This window comes from Pseudochaenichthys georgianus, chromosome 19 (assembly GCF_902827115.2).
Source record: "Pseudochaenichthys georgianus chromosome 19, fPseGeo1.2, whole genome shotgun sequence".
Classification (NCBI taxonomy): Eukaryota; Metazoa; Chordata; class Actinopteri; order Perciformes; family Channichthyidae; genus Pseudochaenichthys; species Pseudochaenichthys georgianus.
In genome coordinates, this window is record NC_047521.1 from 8,116,770 (window position 1) to 8,135,793 (window position 19,024).

A 19,024-nucleotide genomic window follows, 5' to 3' on the forward strand; every position below is an offset into this window, starting at 1 on the left:
CGCCCAGCATCAAGAGTTTTCAAGATTTTTTTCCTGCCTGTGTGTGGACGGGCCGTTAGTATTTATAAAGATTTTTTTTTAAAACAAGGTATTTTCTTGTTCGACCCCAACAGGTCAGGATGCAAGCCACGTCGACCTCACATTTTAATCTTTAACAGTTCAATTGGAATTATTTTTGCCAAATTTGAAGAAATTCCCACCCTGCGTTCCTGACATATCGTGTTTATAGGTATTAGACGTACAACCGGAAAACGTAATTCCTCGGATGTTTTAAAGGAAAATAAATAAATAAATGCATTGTCAATGTTTTAAAAGATGGAATTACACTATAAAAGAATGTTGGACCTCAAACAGTACCTTTACATTTCAGCTTAATATATAGGTATTTCTTTCTTTTATCAAGAACACTTCAGGAACGAGTCAGTGCACATCTCCATGGGTGTCCTCATGAGGTTTGAACCTTCCAAACAGTTCTACCTCCAAAGCGTTATCTAAACCTCCGATCTGCAGATCACAGTGGAGTCTTACATCGGCATGCACTATGATGTGCACTCAGTGTAACATCAATGTGAGTTCAGTTACCTTTCCCCCCCCAGGCTGGTGCTTCAGGTTGTCTGTGGAGCCGACCTTGGACCTGACATTCTTCAGGTCGGGCATTGGAGCCGCTGCAGCCAGAGGGACGGGGGGGCGGCTCTTCAGCGAGCCCGGAGATTTGGGCGTAGAACGCACCACCGCCACTTTCTTCACTTTGTTGACCTCCGCCGCAGCCTTCGCAGAGAGTTGGCTAGAGGGAGATTTAGTGCCGGGGCTGCTATGGCCACTCCCATCTTGAGCAATCAGAGAAGCAATGAGTCAGAGGTTTCGAAAAAGTCCTCAGTAGAGGATGGAAGTGAAAGAATAAATACAAATATAATCAGACTAGGTGCTCTGGGGACTAAAAGCTGACCAGGTTTGATCCAGGACCGGATCAGAATGTGGCAGTGTGCCTAGGGACGCTAAAAGTGATTGCTATTGATTTTTACCTTTTTGATTTTTTGGAGTGGGAGGTTTCTTGGCACTAGCTGTATCACAACAAATATGACACATCAAAAGTAATTCTTAAATCTTACACCTTATAAAATGACAAATGATAATGAAAAGAATACAAATGAGAAGTGTTGGTTCTGTACCTGCTTGAGCTGCTGATTTTACTCCTTGGGTTTGAGACTTTGCCAGACCGGGACCCTGCAAAACAGAGAAGAGTACTTTAACATCAAGAAAGCTGCTTTTATTCAAGTGCAAGTAATCAAAACATGTTTGGAGACAATAATCATAAAAAATGAATGTCCAAGTTGGTGTAAAGGATGATTCACTATCAAAGAAATGAATGTTAGGGTGCCTTCTCAAACCAGACAAGGATATTGAGCAGCCATCTTTGACCACCTGACCCCCGCTCAGCAGCATTCAGAGGTGTACTCACTCCGGGCTGCCGGGGCCCCGGGCTGCTGCTTTTAATGGGGATGGAGCTGGGGCCGTTTCTGGAGGGAGAGTTTGTTTGGTTGCCCCCGGTGACTGGGGATGGTCTTTTAGGGGAAGAGGTTGGTTTGATAGCAGTTGGGGTCTTTGTGACGGGGAGGAAAGGAAAAAGGAATAAAAAAATCAAAAGTTCTAATGACAATGAACATAAAAGAGGAATGAGTGAACAAATGGAAAATGACAGAAAGGAATGAATGTATTTCACAAACAAAAGGGCAAAGGATTGTTCTGGTTTTATGCAACATGGGTCTTGTTTTTAACGTCTTCTATCAGTTGTAAACATGGTATAGATCTGGGGGCACGCGCAGTGTACCAACAAATTAAAGTCGGACAGTGAAACAAATGCTCCAAACCAGTGTTGTAGTCAAGTCACCAATTCACGAGTCCAAGTCACCCTCGAGTCACCACTCTTCGAGTCCGAGTCCAAGTCCGAGTCACCAAGGGAGAGTCGTAGTCGAGTCCGAGTCCAAGTCCGAGTCACCCAAGGAGTGTCCAAGTCGAGTCCGAGTCATCATTACCTGTGTTCGAGTCCGAGTCCAATTCCGAGTCACTTAAGAAGAGTCCAAGTCAAGTCCGAGTCACAAGTCTTCATGTATTAATCTTCGTGGATATATGTTTTGAAATGTAGCTGCTCCTCTACATTGCTGTTATCCTGTCTATTGAACTGCTGTGAAGCGAGTTTGGCTACAATTCTTGTAATAGGTGCTATACAAATATAAAGCTTATTTCTAATATTCATATTATTATTATATATAAATAAACTATATTTAAAATGAGTTACCTTTTAGAGAAGTGATTATAGTTGTATGCCAATTTTTTCCTATGGTAAAGTTTTCGTTTTGCACTTTTATTTTGATAGTAATAAGATCGGGACTCTTATTTTGAAGGAACTTTTACGGGTTAAATCAGTTTACCGATAAAGATTTATCCCCAGAAAGCACATGGCTACTTAACATGCAAAATGACGTCATTCTGCATGTTAAGTATGTGCTTTCGTTATCGGCTGAATCTTTATTTATTGATTAGATCACGTTACTCTGATGATAGTGTTCAAGACAGCCTATATGTCTGAACTCGATCCTTAGAGTAATGTGTTACGGAGCCTTCTCTTCTATATTGTTTCCACATAACGAGCATTTTGCTCTTTTCCAATGTGGAAGCAGAATGTGTGAAAGCATACAGCACGATGCGGGGTGTGTCTGTAGACATCTCTAGACTGGAACAGCGGGGCCCAGTACGTGAACTCGCCATACAGGATAGAGGACATCAGACTCCAGAGAAAATGTGCTCGAGTCCGAGTCCAAGTCGGAGTGTCAATGTACTACGAGTCGAGTCAGAGTCATCGTGGGGGGGGGGGAATTCAGGAGTCCGAGTCCGAGTCCAAGTCATCCTGTGCGAGAATTCACGAGTCCAAGTCCGAGTCGCGTCAATCAGTGCGCGAGTCCGAGTCGAGTCACGAGTCCCGAAAATCGGCACTCAAGTCCGACTCGAGTCCGAGTCCAGGACTCGAGTACTCCATCTCTGCTCCAAACTATATGATAAAAATAAACGCTATTCTTTAATCCAATGCTTCCAACACATTCAAATCACAGTTAAAAACATATATAATACTTTAACAGCTAATTGTTGTAAGCATTTTAAGGTACTTTTGTATTTGGTTTGGGGGACAACAACGTCAGCATAGTTGCAATGAGGCAGCTGAATTAAATACAACAAATATATATACTGTACTCCGCTGGAAATAGCAAACACAAACATTTAATGGTGAACAAACGTTGGTGGTGGAGACCAAAAAGAGGTGGAAACAAACCTGACTGAAAATGTGTGATAATATTGTTCTGTAACTGATGGATGTTTAATCAAAAAGCTAACAAGTGCAATATATTATATTTTAAAGCCAATACCATGTCAGTGGTCCAAATTGGTTTTGGTCAAGTTTTCGATTAGAGAAGGATTGTAGTCATGGTTAAAATAAACTTTGACTGAAATAAACACCAGGGTAGGACTCTTCTAGAAGCATCCATCCTACCCTCTTTGCCTTTGTTATTATGATACAGTCTTTTCCAGACTGTAACCCTCGATTTGTGGAACTCTCGCAAGATGGTTGATGTAAGGCATTGACCTTGTGTAGGAAAGGTCGTCAGGCAAGAGTTCTCGCAAGATTTTCTCACCTGGAGATCCATTTACAATCTAACCGAATGATTCCTTCTCCAGTGTTGCCATGTTTCTGAATAAATGGTACAGTAACAGAGAAAAGATGGACAGAGCTGCAACATATGATCCAATTTGTAAGAAACCACAATATTCCCCTAAATAAAAGAAATGATGATTCTTGGTCACATACCTTATCCGCAGAGCCGTTATCGATCTTTGCTTGAGCTATGGACAGAAGAGAGAGTGGCAGACTTTAGATAACACGTTTATTATCTTTTATGTCTTCCTTATTTCCACCCAGGTGAACTAAATTAAGAAAAGTGTGTGCGTAAACACATTCAAATTAGGCAGAAAACTAAACCAAATGGTGGTGATATGCAGCATGCATGGCGACACAAAGGGCTTGTGGAAACCAAAAGAGTGGATTTTATTGGGGAACGCATAACCAGCAGAGTGAGCAAAGATGGAGCCATGAAAGAAAAAGTGGGGAGGGAGGACAACAAGCTTCTCCTCTGGTAAAATAGTTTACGTTCCAATAGAAAAAGTCTTAGGGAGAGTGCAGCATGGCATACGGTAGAAGCTGCGTTGTAAAAGAAAGAAGTGGAAGGAGTTAACTGAGGAGGGCTCTGGTGAGTATGACAGCAAACAGACCTTTGAAGATAGGGACCGGCACCATAGACTTTCTGCCCAGAGAGCTTTGGGGGGGAGTTTGGCGGAGCTCAGCGGTACCAGCGGTCATTATGTCTGAGTCATTAGAAATGTCAGGCTTTGAATAGCCGGCTCTGTGTAACCACGAGTCACTGCTGCTGTTTTCAGTCGCCGTATCGGACGGCATTTTGGTTAAAATGCTGTCCGTGTCAGAAATGTTCCTGCTGCCATTAAGATCTTCTGAAGGAGAGTCAGAGTGTGACAGCCTTTGAGCGTGTTGTGTTTCTGCTGACATGCTTTCGAACGTTAAAACGGCGTCATCTTTTTCAGAGCTGTCTGTCTCTCCTTGATTGACCAACAACTCTTTGTCCCCAATGGACGTCAGGTCTTCCAAAGCAGCGCTCCGAATCAAAGACATCCCGGGCAGATTGCTGGTTTCACTCAGGCACTCGGAGGCGTCCAGGCTGATCGCCCTTTGAGAGTCCACGGCTGCAGGGCTCGCCATGTCGTCCCGTCTTATCTCCGACCCGTGGCTGAGGTCTTCAGAGGCCCATAAAGACTCACTTAGCCTCTTCCCACACTCTTCCACCGCCTCATTTTCTGGGTCCATGGGACAGGAAGCTCCCATGGAGTCAATGCCCTCCCTAGTGGCGCCATCACCCGCAAACACAAAGTCACGGCAGTCTCCAGAAGCACGCTTTGCTAATTTGTTAGGAAAGGAGATTAATGATGACATTCACAGCACTTGTTTTCCATCTCCCCATTGAAACTAAATATATAATTAAATATGGGACAGAACTGGACAAATGCCGTCCATGACCAAAAGTCTATTTGGATATTTCCATAAACAGAAGAACAGAGAGCTAAAAAAAAGTGAGATGTGATCAATGGTGGAAAAAAAACCTTCACATGAAATTAAAATGAGATGGAAATGGACATTAATGCATCACATCAGGCTGACAGACGACACATGATGCATTCAAGTGAACAGAATGAACAACAGACTACTAACATCATTCCTTTCCATAATAATAATTAAATACAACAATTATAGAGCTATATAAAGTGTATGCAGTCTGGATTGTGGCACTGCAACAAATATAGACGTTTACAGTGTACAATAAGAATTATTATAAAAATAAAATAGTATAAAATAATAAAAATGTATAAGTAATAAATTACTACATTGATTTATAAGGAATGTGCATGCATTAAAAATACAATTACATTTGCAAATCATTTATTATGTTTAATCATTTTGCCTTTGACTTATACTTTACATTTTAAATCACAATATTATCTAAAACATGTTGAAGATGCTTTTTTTAAAGCTTAAATATTTAATTGAATTCATGTTATGTAAAATGTTGCTTTGCTTTTGCGTTTTTATACAAATAATGGATCAGACATATAAAGTCAAATAGTGCCGTTTGAGTAAATTGTACAATTTTGGGAAGTGTAATGATAATGCTTTTACTTTAATAACTCCGCATAAAATGCATCTAAAATGACCCTTCTCTATGGTTTAATGTATTAGTAAGTACCAATTAAACCCCGTCAGGTATCACATAAAACAGTCCTGGAGTCCTAACTGTCCATATCCATCAGCTGCGGTCATTAAATACAGCCCGAGTGCGATCAATCAAAGACTTAACAGCCTACCTGTTGAAGCTGCTCCTCCTGCTGCTGCTGCTGCTGCCGCTGCTGCTGCTGAACATGATGAGACAAATGGAAACATATATGAGTAACGACTTTCTGTCATTTTAAGTCATCAATGCAAAGAAATCAATCTCACTGCAAAGAATTCAACACAAAGCCCACACACAGCATGTCTTCAGTTAATGCAGAAAACCCAGAGCAAATCAAGGTTACATTTATCATTGAAAAACAAAGAGATGAATATGCAAACAGTGTTTATGTGAGTGTGACGTTGTGCAGCAGAACCATGTGGTGCTTCAGCTGTTTCTAACATCATTCTGTTGCATCTGTTTACAGATCACAGGACGCTTAAATCTGCCTTGAGCTTTGGCGCATTCCCACCATTCTGATATAGCCAGCATGTAACCATCTTTTCTGTCCGTTTATGATCATGTGTAGTTCTACAAAGGAGCAAATCATCAACCATTACAGCAAGCATGAAGCCAAGCCAAAGGATAAACCACAAATACAAAAACAGCACTCTTTTCCATTCATGATGCTGAAAGAAAAAGATGGTAAGCCACATTTAAATCAGTTCAAACACAAGAGCAGCTTCGGGTCATACAAATTGAAGAAATTGTTCCACATTTTGGGAAATTCCCAAACTTGCTTAGAGTTAGATGAGAAGATTGATACCACTCTCACTTCTGCATGTTCAACATGAAGCTACAGCAGCTTAGCACAATGACTGGAAGCACGGGTAAAAAGCTAGCCTAAATAAAGCTTTCTAATAATAAACCCTGCATGATAAGTTACATTTTAGGTACAGTGTGTTGGTTTGTTTAAAGTACACAGATAAAACAAGATATTTAAAGAATTCTAAAAGACACTTCAGTGTTTTCTGATTCATTGAAAAAATATCTTAAGTTGCCAAACAATGTTAGCCAGTGAGCTTTAGTGTCGGAGAAATCATCTGCTCCTTAAAACCCACTGTCTGTGTTTTAACATGCTCTTTTGTTTTATTGTTCTGTCTTTTAAATTGTTTTATTTAAGTATTCCAGTAATGTGTGTTGCATGTTTTAAATTGATTGTATTTAGTTGTTTAAAAGGAAATGTGTTTTAGGTAATGCTGTCAAAATTATCGCGTTAACGGCCGTAATTAATTTTTTGAATTAATTGCGTTAAAATATTTAACGCATTTAACGCATGTGCAGAATGGCCCGCCCCATACATCCCACCAGTGGCAGCGCCAGGGTATGGCTGGGTAGGCTACACCCATACCAAGAAATGGCTTAGCCCCACCATGAAAAATGATGTTAAAGTAAGCAAAATAAAGTCCGCCAACTCGCGCCGAGTAAATTGCACAGACAGCCGTTAGTAAGATTGATTTCAGTAGCCACTTGTCTGGAAATACCGAAGACTAGAAACAGTTTTGAAAACTTTTGTCACGTAGTGATCGTCTTCTCAATAGAACATCTTTGATAATGTCTTCTGGCCAATCAGAATCAAGATAACGGCGTGGTGTTGTCCCGACGGAGAATACTTTTGCTGTAGTAGGTGCACATAACGGCCCGTCCACACAGCGGCGTGCGTTGAAGCTTCCAACGCTTCTGCCCATTCACTTTGAATGGGGTGACGTCACTTTTAGCCGAACTGTATTTTGGGAAGCGACGTGGAGCGTTGCTGGCTTCAAAAGTTGAGCAATGTTCAACTTTTGACGCCTCAACGGAGGCGTCAGCCAATGAAATCCCGTTTATGCAAATCTGCCAGTACAAGCGCTAGCCAATCAAACCGCGTGTATGCTGGGAGAGACTACGCAGGTCATTTCCTCATATTCAAAAAAATGGAGGGAAAATTCATTATAGCGGTAGTGAATCTCCCGGTGCTGAATGATCAGTCTCTGTTCATCTACCGGGATACAAACCAGAGGAGCGAGGCATGGAGGGAGGAGGCAGAGACAGTGGGTGAAATTGGTAGGTTTTCGCCTGTTTGGGGATTTTATATCCAGTTTACTTCGTTTTAACATTGCTATTGCTTTGTATGTCGGGGGCGGGACATTCATGTGATTGGTTGTAGGTCGCGTTACTCGCAAAAAATCCCCAAGCTTCAGATACGCCCACCTTCAATCGTCAACGCACGCTGCTGTGTGGACGCTCCGTAACGGAGGCTACACACGGCGGTGTGCGTTGCCGCTTGGCGGTGGGCGTGTCTTGAGCTTGGGGAGTCAACGCGAGCAATGCGAGCAACAACCAATCACATGAATGTCTCGCCCCGGACATACAAAGCAAAGCATTCATGCTACATCCATGCTGGCTAAATATACTGTCTATGCTTGCTAGCTGTCCATTCAAACGAAATACACTGGATATAAACTCCCCAAAACAGGCGAAAACCTACCAGTTTCACCCACTGTCTCTGCCCCCTCCCCCCATGCCTGGCTCCTCCGGTTTGTATCCCTGTATGTAAAGAGGGACTGGTCATAGAGGACCGGGTGATTCCCTACCGCCACGATCATTTTCTCCTCTATTGGCTACTGCTTGTACTGTCAGATTTGCATACGCGGGATTTGATTGGCTGACGCCTCCGTCGAGGCGGCAAAAGTAGAACATTGCTCTACTTTTGCAGCGAGCACCGCGAGAGAAGCTACGCTTCGCTCCCACAATGCAGTTCGGCGAATCGTGACGTCACCCCATTCAAAGTGAATGGGCAGAAGCGCTGAAGCGGCAACGCACGCCGCCGTGTGTAGGGGCCGTAACTGGTACGCAGGTACACATGCGCGGCAACAATCTGAAATGCTTACCGTCACTTGTGTCACAAAACGCATTTGCGTACCGACGTACTTGTGAAGCTTTTCCAGAGGGCGGTTAGATCACCCCCCTGTGTTGATAGAAATCAACACGTAATGAAATAAGACCCCACGGTTTGATGATTGATAGGTGTGTGGGCCGACTTTCATTTTGACACACAGAACAATGTTATAATAAACATACATACATAGGCTACTGTATGTTAAATGGATATATCCGCCTTCTTTCATTTATCTTTCCATTCCCACAACAATATACATAAAGAAATGGCATATGTTGGACATAGTTCGAATGGTGATTAATCATGATTAATTAATTTTTAAGTTGTGATTAATCTGATTAAAAAATGTAATCGTTTGACAGCCCTAGTTTTAGGTTGACTTGTCTGTCCAGGGACTACAGATGAAAAATAGCCTCTTGGCTAACTCTGGCACATTTACAGAAATGTTAATTAATGTGCTCAGTCCCTGTTAAATAAATGAATAAATCAAATAAAAGTGGTGCTAGAAGAAGGATTTTGTTTTTGGACAGATTTGTGCAAGCAGTTCCCCCGTTTCTTGTCTTCAAGCTAAGCTAGGCTAAGCTAATTGACGTTAAGCTAACCGGCTGCTGGCTGTAGCTTCCTTTGTTGAATCATACAGACCCGATAGTGGTATCAATCTTCTCATGCAAGAATGAGAATATATTTCCCAAAATGTCAAACTAGGAAACAACTAAAAGCGCAAGCGGCTGAAAGAGGCAGGAGCTGAAAGAGCGGAGGCGTACCAAGCTTGCCCCTCGCCTCCACATGAAGTGCTCTCTGTTTCTGAGAGCTCAGGCCCTGCCGCTTCAACACCGGCCTTCTCTGACGTCTCCACTGCAGGATAAATGGATGTCAGTCAGTCAGAAAAATAGGAATAGCTCATCCCTAAACATCTCTCTAATTGACTTACTTTCCTCTGGTTTATTAAAGCTAAATTAGCTCTGAAACGACACCTCCTGAGCTCATGCTGTTGTATTTATCACGTTCACAGCCAGGAGCTGTTCAACAGATCAAGGAGTATTTCCACCCGGCGATTGACCCTGCGTTCCACTACATCTTAGGACTCGCTGTCACTCTCACTATTTATGATCAAAGCATGCTCCACCCAGGCTGAAGTGGAGCTACTGTGGCTAATTCTCACAGGCATAGAGAGACATGACTTCCCATGTTAGTGTGTGGCTAGCGAAGAAGATGTTGTTCCCTGTGTAGTTTGTCGCACTGTGTTTTGTACTGAGAACACAGCTTGCTGTACATGCTAGCAGTATGAATGTAACGTGAAGTGCATTTACTTAAGTACTGTCCTTAAGTACACACTTGAGGTACCACTTTCTACTTTTATTCCACTACAATTCAGATGGAAATTGGGGTATTTGTACTTCATTATTTATCTGACAGCTTTACAAGTTACTTATTTTTCACAGAAAACACAAGAAATGTATACATTATGTTTTGTTAGAAATTAATTAAAGAAAACAAGCAGAAATATGTAGATTCAAACCAAGACGAGCTGAAGAAATGAAAAGTGTAAAGGTGGGAGAAAACCAAGAAACTGAGATTAACATTTCTCGAATTATATCTCTGACAAAAGGAAAAGTTACTGATAAAAAAAGAGAAATGAAGTGGAAAAACTGCATACAAACTGAAACGTGCTTAATGAAGGTTAAGTTGAGTCAATAAAGTCCGAGCGTCAGACATGAGGCGCGCAGGCGGTCGTACCAGGGTGCACCTTGTCGCCACAGAGCTCAGACACAGGTGTAGCCCCGTTTTCACTGACAGCTGCTTCAGGCTCTGAGGAATAAAGGTTAACTGAAGGTCAGGCTGGAGGTTCAGCATGAAAGACATTAACTTGAGACACTTGTTTTGAGCTGTTAAATTGAATTAAATGGTTTAAAACCTTTGCGACAGTCACTGTTATTTAGCTGTTAAATCCTGACTCCCCGTAAATGAGGAAATAAGACAAGAACAAACCATAACAACACAATGAAACAGGTCTCAAAGTAAAAAAATGACCAAATGCTTACATCCTAAATAATAAAATGGTATGTTGGGGAAGATTCAATCTGTTAGTACATTATAAACATGCACAAGAAACTCTGAAAAAAAAACACTTTCTTTCTTAATTTCCCTCAGCCATATTCACAGAAGCACATAGAAATAAAAAAATTAAAAATGTTAACCCATTAGACAATATTCAAAGGCAGAAATCCTGACATTTATTTAAACTAGTGTATCCACACAGTCTTTAAAGTAACTTAAATCCATTTATAATGAGCTTGGACGATCAATTTGTCATGAATGTATCATACTATTGGACTTCAAGACTGCATAAGAGTTAGAAAAATAACATTTGTAGTAATTGTATTTTTTGGTGTAATACATCTAGATTATTTCTATATTTGAATGGCCACAATTATAGGAAAAAAAAGCTATATGTTAAAATGTATGCTCTGAAAGCATGGAGAGTAAACCAACAAATACAATTGTGGGCTGGACAGAAAAAAGAATAAATTGAAAGTCATGAGGAATGATCCATGGGGGGGAGTTGCAGATTAAGCTGATCGTTGGCTGAACATCGATAATTATTTCAAATACAAATGGCACCTTCCACTTTTTTATACATCTATTCTTAGGATATCAATCATAGCCACTTTAACTTTGGAGAAAATCAACTTTTCAAACTAACAACATCCATTTTAAGTTGATTACTTATTAAAGGAAAAACATTTTGAAACCATCAATTATTACAATGTACCGCTCTTCACATCATGTACCAACTATAACCACTCAACGACCTTTAATCCCACGAGCACCACACTTTCCAACTACGTTTCCGCTCTAACAGATTGATGACACGCACTCTGTGTTTCACCATTGACAGACTGCGTGTGCTGCTGCTGCTTCCTGTTTGCATGTGAGAAGATGGGAAGTGGAAACAGGGAGAACGTCTGCACTAATGAGGGCTGTAAACTGGGGGAAGCTAGGCTACGCACTAATCAGCCATACGGTGGATTTAAGGGATGAGAAAGAGGAAACTGAAACTGATTATTAGCTACTGAACAATGTGCCAGGACAGTTATTACTTATTCTATAACTGTGCAACTGAAACATTTGACATTATTTACCCTTTCATAACATGTGCCTTTTTCTGTGCAGCATTAAAGGCCTGATTGTGTATGGACTGAATTGGCAGCGTGCAGTGCCACAGGAGCCCGTTCTGACCCAGAGGCCTGGATTGCAGAGCACAGTGCAGCTGCACTCGGCACTCGAGCATGTCTTGTATCCATTATGTAAAAGTGGGATTAAACAAAGCACAGTTGAAACTGTGGGGCCCGGCCTCGGCCCCATGATCAGTACCGATCACAGAGACTTTAAGAAACAGCTCGGAGATTTCAATCTTTTTAAATCCCTCTCTTTGGGAACTTTTAAGAATATGCTCTGTGATTAAAGCGCCAAAAGGTTGAGTTAAACTCCAACTTGTGGGCCACAAAGATTACCCACAGTCAGCTTGTCTCAAGATTAGAAACATGGAACTATCGGCAGATACTAAACATGTCATTATTGGTTTATAACACACTTGTAATGTAGCTATAAGCACATATGAAGACAGTTTGAAGTGATTTTTTCGTAATATGTTTATGGTGTTAATAAAAACTACATGGCTTAATTTTATGTAGGCATAGTAGACTATTTAACATGCTAATTTATATATGTGCATACAAACAATCCAGAACTTCTCTTTAATTCATACAATGACATATTTACTGAGACAGCTAGTTATTACTATCTGTTAAGAACAGTGCATTATTCATTGGTGTCAATACATATAAATAAACTATATTGAAGCAGTTATTATAATCTTTGTAGAGCTTGTTCTTTTAAGCTAATATATGCTAAAGCGCACATGTTCAATATTAGTAAATGTGTTTCAACTGCAACTGATATAATAAATAAAACCATGTTGTGTATTTTTAACAGCTGACTGACGGAGGTGAAGCTGGTGTGTGAGATGCCAGAACATCGGAGCTGACCCATGACTTAACGATGAGAAGATAATATGAATGCTGTCATCCGGATTAGTCATTATGGTCAGACAGACAACAACAGTGTGTGAAACAGCTCAGCTGCTAATTCATTTGAATGGGGGTAATGATTTGATGAGGGCTCCTGCAGAATAACACAATGTGACGTCATTGGGCGAGCTGCAGCACTGGCCAATCAAATGGGTGCAAACTTTAAATTAGGAAGTATTTCATTGTTGACTGTGCAGGTGTATTCTACTATGGACAAGTGACATTTATTGCCGATCTGAGTATCCCTCTAAATCATCTTCATGATTTTTTTTTAAAAATGGATAAAAAAAAACAAGTCAAATATATATTATGGAAGGTTGTCAAGTGGACTAAGTACATATTAGACATTTTAACTGACTTGATAAAACATATGAGTGTGTATATAATAACATTTATATTATTTCATCCCAATTAAAGCCATATTTTTATTTTTTTTGTGATAGCCACACTTCAAAGCAAGCCACACTTCAAAGCAAGCCTGTAAGAACCAGGGTTGTTTCGGCACAGACTGTAAACCCTTGCGATATTGAGACATATAAATACATTTGACTTATGTCTGACCTTTCATGATGCCGTTCTCCCTGGTGGTGCTGGTCGCTGATGGTAATGTTGGCTAAGGAGGAGCTCATGGTGTCTGCGGAGGTGTAGCTGTTGGAGGAGTTGTTCGTGTAGTCCATTGCCAGTCGCAAGTCAGGCTGCAGAAGAACAACACACGCAGAGGAGGACACAGTTAGTCCGGGATGTGGCACGTAACATAATGTCAAGTCATACACTTCAAAGAGCAGCTGACCCGGATGCCCACCTGGTTTAAGGATTAAAAATGATGAGGACGCACTTCATGGACACTTTGTCTTCCGGCGTGCAACACCAATAAATGTAAACAGACACTGAGTCTGTGAGAAATCGGTTATTTATACATCTGACATGGGATCGGCGCTTCATGTTACAGCCTGACAGACACAAATAGTCCCTTCTAACCATGTGCACGCCGTCCTCGCTGTAATGAGCTGCACTTCCTAAACAACCTCCTCTGGACAAGTGCAGCATGTGTTTCATGTAATGTTTCAGCATTATCATCACCGTCATTAAGATGCTAACACTCGGCTGGGGAAGAATTCAGATCGGTGGCCCAACGATAAGGACTGACTGTAAAAATGCTCAGATACAAATAATAGCCATGCACTGAGAATGTTACTTCAGTTCAATTACAGAAGTATTATCATGAAAATGTACCTAAATATAAAGAACTAAAAGTAAAAAAATCATATTATTTTATTCTTTTAGGATTATTTATCAAATGTTCATAACAAGCGTATGAAGTTTTGAGTTTCGCCAAAAGTTTGTTTTATGACTCAAATTATTATGGATTAATTTTATGATTATTATCTCCATATATACTAGACTAGATCATATTATTGGATTATTAAGAAAATAATACAAATGTGTTTTGCAATTACCCAGGGCCCAAAGTGACAGCTTTAGTATGAACAATACATATAAATTACTAAAATAATTTTAAAAAGGATCACATCTTCAGATTTGAGAATCTTGATCAAAGGCTCAATAAAAAACGTTTTTAATATAAAATGATTATGTAAATTAATCATACTATCAATCGTCTATTTGATTAATCTATAATAAAAAAAAATTATAAACTCTTAATATATATTATGTAATGTGGTAAGTAACTAAAGCTGTCAAATAATTGTAGTGGAGATTTAACACAAGAACCGCCAGAGATTTTTTATACCTAAAACCGCCACCGGGGTCAAATTGACCCAGCATTACAATGCATTGATTTTCAAAGTAAAAGTATTGCTTTAAAAGAAAAATGGTCCTGGTACTGTATTTTGACAAGCAATTTTGTTAAATTGTTTCGTTTATTAACGGTACAACATAGGCTTTCGTGAGGCGGTTGTCGTTGTTGGGTGAAAACTAAACAAAAAAAACGGCGCAAGCAGTCTCCCGTGAGCGGGAGCGCGCTCCTTCACTACAGACTGTCGCTATCAATCTATCTATCTCTCTCTCTCTAAATCTATCTCTCAATCTATAAGGAACTGCAGTAGACAAAAGGCGTTGCTATAGCAACACGTCATGTTTGTTTACACGCAAAATCAATAGCGCGAAAAGGGGTGGGTGGAAAATGACCCGCTTGGCGGAAATAGGTATAAATGGCAATTCTTTGCCGATTTCTTCAATCTGACTTCATATTGACAATTGTTAACAACATAGGGTGCTACATAAACACACTTTCAGGAAAAGTCACGGACTGGGAGACTTTAATATGTTATTGAAAAAAAGTTACATACAATAAAAACCAGCTCTGGGTCAAATTACAAATTGTGTTAATACAAAAATACACATTTGAGGTACTTAAGTAGGGCTGGTGCAATTAATCGTATGTTAATCGCAATTACGATTTTGGCCCTGCCACAATTACGAAAACAACATCAGCGAAAAAAAAAAGGACAGGTTGTGACAGTGCACTGCAGCATATTTATTTATTTTTGTCTAATTTATTTTTATTTATCATATTTATATATGTTTAGTAGCTTGTGGAAGTGCGCTCCAAAATATTTGTTGAACTTGTTTATTGGTATTTATTATTTTGATATTATTTATTTAAATGTAAATATATCATTTATTTTTGTATTGGTTTTTCAGTTGAATTATACGTTCAGGGTAATCAACAAAAAGATACTGTTCAAATTATTATTTGCATTTGTTTTCATAAGTTCAATAAATGGATGTTTTCAAAGTCAATGAATAATCGTATTTAATAATCGTGATATCAATTATTGACCAAAATAATCATGATTATGATTTTTGCCATAATCGAGCAGCCCTATACTTAAGTACAGTACTTTAGATACACTCCACCTCCAATACTGTGTACTGTACATCAGGAAGTAAACCTAATATTCCAGATGTGAATTGCATCAAATCTCATCAAAAGAGGATTACATATCAGATGAAACACAAGCCTCGGGTTATATCAACAGTTTTCACTTTGAATTACACTTTTTCTTTTTTACACTGCCTTGTTACACAAACACACACGCACACACACGCACGCACGCACGCACACACACACACACACACACACACACACACATCACACTACACACACACACACACACACACACACACACACACACACACCACACACACACACACACACACACACACACACACACACACACACCCACACACACACACACACACACACACACACACACACACTAATACACAGAAACAGAGGCTGTGCAGAGAGCTTATGGCGTAATCAGTGTCGGCATCCAAACGGCTCTTTCAGGGCGCTGCACGATGATCTGATTTTCTGGCTTCTGATCAATATTCCCTCTCAAATGATCCCTTTGGTCCTGAACGTCACTTTGTGTAAGCTCCTAGCAGTGCTGCTGAAAAACAAGACACTTATGTTCTGGTTTACTATGCGTTTCGGAATAATCCTGATTAACATTATGGCAATGATTCATCATTGATTAAATGCACGTTTTTTGATAATGTTTTCAAAGATAGTCACAAGATAGATTTACATTTCAGAGAGTTGTGTATCCATTCAATGTGTGTCGTGTCTCGTCAGATCTGTTAGTATTATTTCTCTGTGAGTCTGTATTGTCAAGTCCGTGTCTGCCATTTCCTGTTTTACTTTGTCATTTCCCTTCTCATTTCAGGTAGTTCGATTCCTACCTTGCCTGTTTGTCCACGGACCTGATTACCTGCCCCGCCCTTATTGTTTGCACCTGTGGAGTCCCTTGCTTCTGTATATATTCTGTGTGTTCCCTGTGCCAAGTGCCAGATCCTTTTGAACCTTGTGAATGGATTACCTTGTTTTATCATCACAGTACAACCTTTTTTTGAATCATCTTTTGTCTCGAGTCGTGCATTTGGGTCCTATCAGTTTTGTGTGCTCCAGTCGTTAGTGATGGCAAAATGAAGCTTTGAATGAAGCGTCGAACCACTTGGAAAATTGTGTCGGAAATAGGTTCATTTCTCGAAGCTTCAGTTACAGCGACCTCTCCTGGCGAAGTGCAAGGCTGCAGTGGGTTTAACGTATCTTTGCCTTGAAAAATATTCCATGCACACACACTAAGACTGAATATCATGTTCTATTTGCAATTAAAGATTGATAATTGTGTGTATTGGGTTATTAAGAAGAGACTAGAGAGTGCTAGACATGTTTTTGGGCGGAGATGGCCTTTTATCAGTCATTAAAGTTGAAAAGCAATGGTTTAAAATACGTCCATTCCGGGCTTTGAACCAGCTGCGCGGAGGACATCGCCGCATGGGCTATCTATTCCTTGAAATATTTAACTGTTTTTATATTACTGATAATTGTCTTTTTTTGTTCACAACTTCTCCACATTTCGAAGTGTTTCCCGAGCCAGAACGACCTATCTTTCTTCCTGGCTTGCTCTATAATGATACTACAATTCAAATGCAATACCAACAGCAACAACGCAAACTACGACAACAACCCACACATTGCGCATTGTTTAGAGCGGTCATAAAGTCTTGAAGCACTCAAGTTTGAAACTGTTTCAACCTGTCACCTGTCAGAATCGAGACGAGGCAGTGCATTGAATCGCGTGAATGGACCGCGAACCAGTCAAGTGATTCATTCAGGAAATGAAGCAGTTGCTGCTTCGGACGTCACATGTCACGTGATTTGAAGCAAGCTTCGAAGCACTGCTTCTATGGAATAGGAAGTCCAGGGTTGAGGCTCCGTTCGAAGCTTCAGTGTCAATCTGCCATCACTACCAGTCGTAACAATGTGCTTTGTTTTGTTTATTAAACAGAATAAGAGTTTATAAAACAAAACGTATTGCTAAAACCTAGGCGTACAACATTTCTTTACATTTGTTGCAGGTTACAAAACCAGAGCTCATGAGAGTTCTCTGCTCCTCATCTGACTAATTTCCCTAATGGCTTGTGGACTACAGCAAATGTGCACCATATTTTCTCGCAGGCCAATCAGAGCCGACTGGGTTGTTTCAGGAGGGGCTTAAGAGCCAGGCGCTAACGCGGAGAAAAGAGTCTTACAGAAATGAGTTATCCCTTTACCTCTTCCCTTTCATCAGCTCATTGTTGACGGTGTTTCTGGTAGAGAATGCATGAAGTAAGGTCAGTTCAGCGTAAGAGATTTTCAAGTTTGGTTCTACCACAAAATGTGTCAGAAAATACCCCACTTGTCTGATGTCTGATGCATCTATGTGTCATGGAAACGCAGTTGCTAACAAGTGACTAAATGAGACTACTAAAACGTCATCATGTCGAACATTAGCCGCCTTTAGCTTAGCGGTGATTATGCGGTGATGTTGTTCGTTTATAGCCTAACCATAGCTTTTTACTTCTGGCGATTGCAAATACACTTCAAAAATCATAAAAATTGATGTTAATATGCAAATCACAGTAGAAATATTCCTGCACTTTTTATACTTTGAAAGTACATTAAGTACATTATGGGATAATACTTCTGAACTTTTACATTTGAGTCGGATATGATTTTGAATGCAGGATTTCTAACTTGTACGAGTATTTTAACAGGGTTGAATTGGTCCTTTCCTTTATGTAAAGGAGTGCCTCAATGCCTCAACTGTTGACGTGGTTACTCCTCCCAAGAGCTATGCCAAAAGGCACACTTGGCTCAGCTATGTGACCTTCCCTCTGTGTACATGCATATCTCCTGACCTTGGATGTCTAAACAATGTCCCACATGCAGCACAAACAGCACGAATGGGAGAAAGTGGCAACCAAACAACCAGAGTAGAAAAACTGAATTGACAACAAAAAGGGAATAATCCACCCATGAAAATAGTCCCCACAAATGCACTATTTCCTCTCTTTGATAATAACTCCAGTGACTATTGTCTTGTTTAAATACAAAAACACGAAAGAAGAATGATATATTTGTGACCTTTTTAAAGTGTTACATCTCCAAACAAGTCCATCTTTCTGAAAATGTAAAACCTGACAATCATACTGAATTGTGGATTTCTGTTTGACAATGGTCATCATTTTTGCTCTATCCAATCAGAAGCAAGCCACATGTCCCGCTAACGTCATTTTCAGTCGACACAGAAGCAGTGCTTGTTCGTAGCATGACAATAAATCTGCCACTTCAACAGTTATTGTTTCTGCTAGTTCAC

General features: G+C 40.2%; 1 protein-coding gene across 1 annotated transcript in view; it reads right to left on the reverse strand.

The window, feature by feature from the left end:
* Positions 1 to 19,024, reverse strand: part of LOC117464351 (microtubule-associated protein tau-like) — a 39,904-nt gene that overhangs the window by 13,561 nt on the left and 7,319 nt on the right. Inside the window, 10 exon segments of the mRNA XM_034106729.2 lie at positions 583 to 827; positions 1,023 to 1,061; positions 1,170 to 1,224; positions 1,460 to 1,600; positions 3,860 to 3,894; positions 5,980 to 6,008; positions 9,534 to 9,618; positions 10,501 to 10,572; positions 13,416 to 13,434; positions 13,436 to 13,549. Coding sequence (XP_033962620.2) covers positions 583 to 827; positions 1,023 to 1,061; positions 1,170 to 1,224; positions 1,460 to 1,600; positions 3,860 to 3,894; positions 5,980 to 6,008; positions 9,534 to 9,618; positions 10,501 to 10,572; positions 13,416 to 13,434; positions 13,436 to 13,549 — 834 coding nt within the window.